The 4,476-nt window shown below is 39.8% G+C and overlaps 1 protein-coding gene across 1 annotated transcript; it reads left to right on the top strand.

Annotated features, from left to right (window-relative positions):
* The first annotated feature begins 2,291 nt into the window (after positions 1-2,291).
* Positions 2,292-3,951, top strand: LOC121640304 (endonuclease domain-containing 1 protein-like). Its single transcript, XM_041986016.1, has 3 exons — positions 2,292-2,520; positions 3,155-3,186; positions 3,697-3,951. Exons 1-3 carry the CDS (start codon positions 2,292-2,294, stop codon positions 3,928-3,930), a joined length of 495 nt encoding a protein of 164 aa, XP_041841950.1. The 3' UTR covers positions 3,931-3,951.
* The last annotated feature ends 525 nt before the right edge of the window (positions 3,952-4,476 follow it).

The raw sequence follows: 4,476 nt of genomic DNA on the forward strand, positions 1-4,476 counted from the left end.
CTTGAGGCCAAGCCGGGTCAACATAAAAGGGTCTTAGAATACAGTTTGAGTACTGTAATCCAAGGTTAAGCAGTGTCTGCCTGTCATAAGTGGTATGACAGAGTGCAGGAGAGCTTAGAAAGTTAAAAATAAGGGAAAAGAGTACTATGTACAAAAAAAGTGTAGGAGCAGGTATGACAGCTGCTAACAATAGCTGCGCCATCTTGATCTTGACCAGGATGATGTCATCCAGGTTGCCACCGTTTACACAAAGCTTTATCTCAGGAATGCCTACCACCTTGTCCGTGTCAAATAGAGAGATGAATGGAAGACTGCTTTCAACACCCCCACAGAGCATTACGAGTACCTTGTGATGCCTTTTGGCCTGACTAATGCTCCTGCTGTCTTTAAGGAGCTTGTAAACGATGTTCTCGGGGATATGGTCAGACTGTTTGTTTTTGTTTATCTGGAAGACATCCTGATCTTTTCTAAGGACCTCCCCACATGCCGGAGACGGAGACATATTTGTTTGCAAAATAATCTGTTTGTTAAAGCTGAGAGGTCAGAATTTAACAGAAATACCATATCATTTCTAGATTATGTCATATCACTAAACAATATATCCATTGAGTCCAGCAAGGTTTCAGCGGTGAAGGAATGGGCCAGTTCCTCAGTCTTGCGAACAGCTTCAGAGATTCCTACGTTTTGCCAGTTTCTATCACAAATTCATTAGAAATGAGTACCCGAGGTACTATTGTCGCGCCGGGCAGATTCCCAGCAGCTCGATCCGAAGCTGGGGCCCAACCCGATGCAGTTCAAAGATCCCCTCAGGCAATGGTCAACGCAGAGATGGCGTAAAGGTATAACACTTTTAATTAACACCATCTCATAGGGCCAGCAGGAATTAAGGCAGATCTTGTGCGCCCCCAGAGGGTGCTAGCTCCCTCCTAACTACCCCTGCCCTGTAAAACAAACCCCTTTTAAAAGCACACTCCACCCTGGATGAAACATGCAATGAAATAAAGTCCACTCCACTGCAAAACGAAAACCTATATAACATAACAACTGAAACCAAAACCCTGTTAAAATACCCCTCGCTACAGGTGGGCAGATTTTATTGCCGGCTGAGGCAGTCAAGAGTGGCTTCCCCTCCAGCGGGTGCCAAACTCCAGGTGGCGGGTTAAAACAAATAAACAAAACAAACAAAAAGAAAACAATAAACTTGTGATGGTCGGACTGCCCCCGACCAGTACAGTGGATGATTATCATTCATTTCTCTAGCTAGAAGTACACCTCAGCACTGGTAGCTTACTGGTTTAATCAAAGACATGTCTCAATCTGCGCACTTCTATACTTTGAACACTATATTTAAGTGCACAGTGTGCTGACACTGAAATTTCAGCAAAAACTCAGTGCAATGAAGTACCCAGATGCCGCCTTAACCCATAAGAGCCCAACGTGACATATTTGTTACATACAGCTTCTGAGACATTTTGCTTCAATTGATGGTATAAACTTCACTCAAAATCCTGTTGAACACAATCTGATACTTGTCTTCTGTCCGCTAATAGATACTGAGAAACAGAAAACCACATTATAATAAAATTTAAAATATCACATGATAATAAATGGTAGATATCCCCCCAAAAAATGTAAATTTTTGTTATATTTTGTTAAAGGGCCAAATGAAGACCTCACGTTAAAAAAAAAAAAAAAAAAAAAAAAAAAGACTTTTCTTACCATTTCTTCATGAGTGGGTCCTTAGAGGGTTAAACTCAGCCAAAAATCTAGTGTGAAACGATGGACGCTACGTGCACTAAACAGACGCCATCTTGCTGACGTAGCAGAAGGGGATGGATTTTCAACCAGTTTTCCAGACCTAAATAATGGCGACCAACAACTCAGTGGTACCTGTGCAGATGGGGCTATTTTGTACAGGTGTATGTATGAAGTTATTCTATCATAGTTCTAATGTATACGGCAGCATGCTACCTATCTCATCTATCCCTGACGACAGTCATGGATCTGATCATTTGTTGGAGGCTGCGGCTATACCGGTTCAGTAAAGTTAGCAAAATTAAATGTTAGCAGTTTTTCTAGCCGGTTTCACGGACGTAGATAGGCTATAAGTGTTAGAAATAATTGGTAAATGGTCCGTATTTATATAGCGCTTTACTGTACCTGGGATGATACCCAAAGCGCTTTATATCATACATTACATTCACCCATTCACACACAGATGGTGGAAGCTGTCATGCAAGGCGCTCAACCATGACCCAACAGGAGCTGCTTTCCTTCCCATCACTCCCACTATGGCTGAGGTGGTGGCCTCAGTGTCTGATTGTTCTGAGTTTCTTCTTGGGGGACGTCCTCCACAGATCCCAGGCATCATAGAGGGCGGTGTCATTAAGGACCAGAACCGATACAAACCCATCTGCCAGACTTTCAACAACACGAGAAGGTTTTTGACTGTCTACGACACCACGAACAAGATTCCAGTGTTTTCTGCATACAAGTTTAAAAAGATAGAATCTAAGAAAAATCCAGAAAATGATTGGAAGATCAAGCCACAAGTATGTCTTACTTTCTCAGATTTATTAAGACACCATCAGCAGTAAACTACAGATGTTTAAAGGAATAACTACAGTTAAACCTATTTATTGTGTCATAGTGAATAGTTCATGTCTTCAGGAACTGCTAGTAAAAATAAAAAGACTGAAAGATCTTTCAGTAGTTCTCTGATGAGGTTTCTCTCCACACTGTCAGAGTGATGCATTATTCCAGTTAATATTAAAATCTATTGTTTTTCCTGCAGAAAGGTTTATGTTAGAATTAATTAAATAGTCTAATCTAACAACTAAGGTCTCCCTGTTATAGTGAATTCTGCACATTTAATGTCTATTGTAGATGTTTTAACCATATCCAGGTCCTTCCAAGATGCATTCACATACTGAGGTGGTGGACTTGGTGTCTGATTGCTCTGAGTTTCTTCTTAAGGAAAGTCCTCCACAGATCCCAGGCATCATAGAGAACGGTGCCATTAAGAACCAGAATCGATACAAATCCACCTGCCAGACTTTCAACAACAAGAGAAAGTAATTTACTGTCGACAACATCAAGAAGAAGATTGCACGGTTTTCTGCACACAAGTTTGGTAAAATAACAGCTAAAGGACGACCAAAGATACCTTGGATGATCGAGCCACAGGTATGTCTTACTTTCTCTGATTTATTAAGACACCATCAGCAGGAAACTACAGATGTTTAAAGGAATAACATATCTAAACCTTTTTATTGTGTCAGTGAATAGTTTCATGTCTTCAGGAACTGCTTGTAAAAGTAAAAATGACTGAAAGGTCTATCAGTAGTTCTCTGATGAGGTTTCTCTTCACACTGTCAGAGTGATGCATTATTACAGTTAATATTAAAATCCATTGTTTTTCCTGCTGAAAGGTTTATGTTAGAATTAGTTTTTATCTTGAATAACTACCACTAACACACTTTGAACTGTTCCATTTAAAATGTCCCAAATTTTCCAGCCTTGGGATTTCTAGTGTTAACCAGCTGGTGTGTGTCAGCTTTGGTTTGTGTGTCCAAAAATGTGAACAAAAGTTCTCAGAATATTTTCTTTCTTTTTTTTTTTTTTTTTTTTTTTTTTTTTTTACTTTTGTCTTGATCATGTATCTGTGCCACTGACTCAGACTTCTGAATTTCACAGCTTTCAGGGGATACAGACAAAAACATGAAGAACTACAAACCAACAAAAGATGACAAGCAAGCCATTGACGATGATTATAAAAACAACAGCCAGTGCTGTGATAGGGGTCATTTATATCCAGTTTCTTATGGACCTGAGGTTGATGACAAAAAATCAACATTCACCCTGACTAACGCTGTTCCACAAGCAAAGAAATTTAACAGCGGCAGATGGAGGGCCGTGTTAAAAAGCTGATGGAAAAAGTCTGTATCAATAATAGTGTCCATGAAGGATTTGTAGTGGTTGGAGCACATCCCAGTGCTGACAAGTTTCTCAAAGGAAAGGTCAATATTCCTAAAATGCTCTGGTCAGCATTTTGCTGTTATAATTCCACCGGGAATAAATGGTTTGCAGGTGCTTACTGGGGCAACAACACTGATGAAGCTGGAAAGACAAGTATCCCCATAAAGACTGTGTAGGAACTGAACCAAGAACTGAACAAAGAACTGAAAACGACGTCCGTTAATGTGTTTCCTGGACAAAACGAGTGTCTCAACAACGATGAGTTAGATAAAACATTTGGGAAAAGACCAATAGAAATAAAGAAAAAAGAAAATAAAGGAGAAAAGAGAAGAAAGATAGATAGATAGATAGATAGATAGATAGATAGATAGATAGATAGATAGATAGATAGATAGATAGATAGATAGATAGATAGATGCTGAGTGGTTGGAAAGCAGCACAGCTTCATGGTTTCTGAGATGTTCAGCTCTAACGAGCTTTCAGCAAAGGTTTGGACAA

Source organism: Melanotaenia boesemani, chromosome 5 (genome assembly GCF_017639745.1).
Source record: "Melanotaenia boesemani isolate fMelBoe1 chromosome 5, fMelBoe1.pri, whole genome shotgun sequence".
NCBI lineage: Eukaryota > Metazoa > Chordata > Actinopteri > Atheriniformes > Melanotaeniidae > Melanotaenia > Melanotaenia boesemani.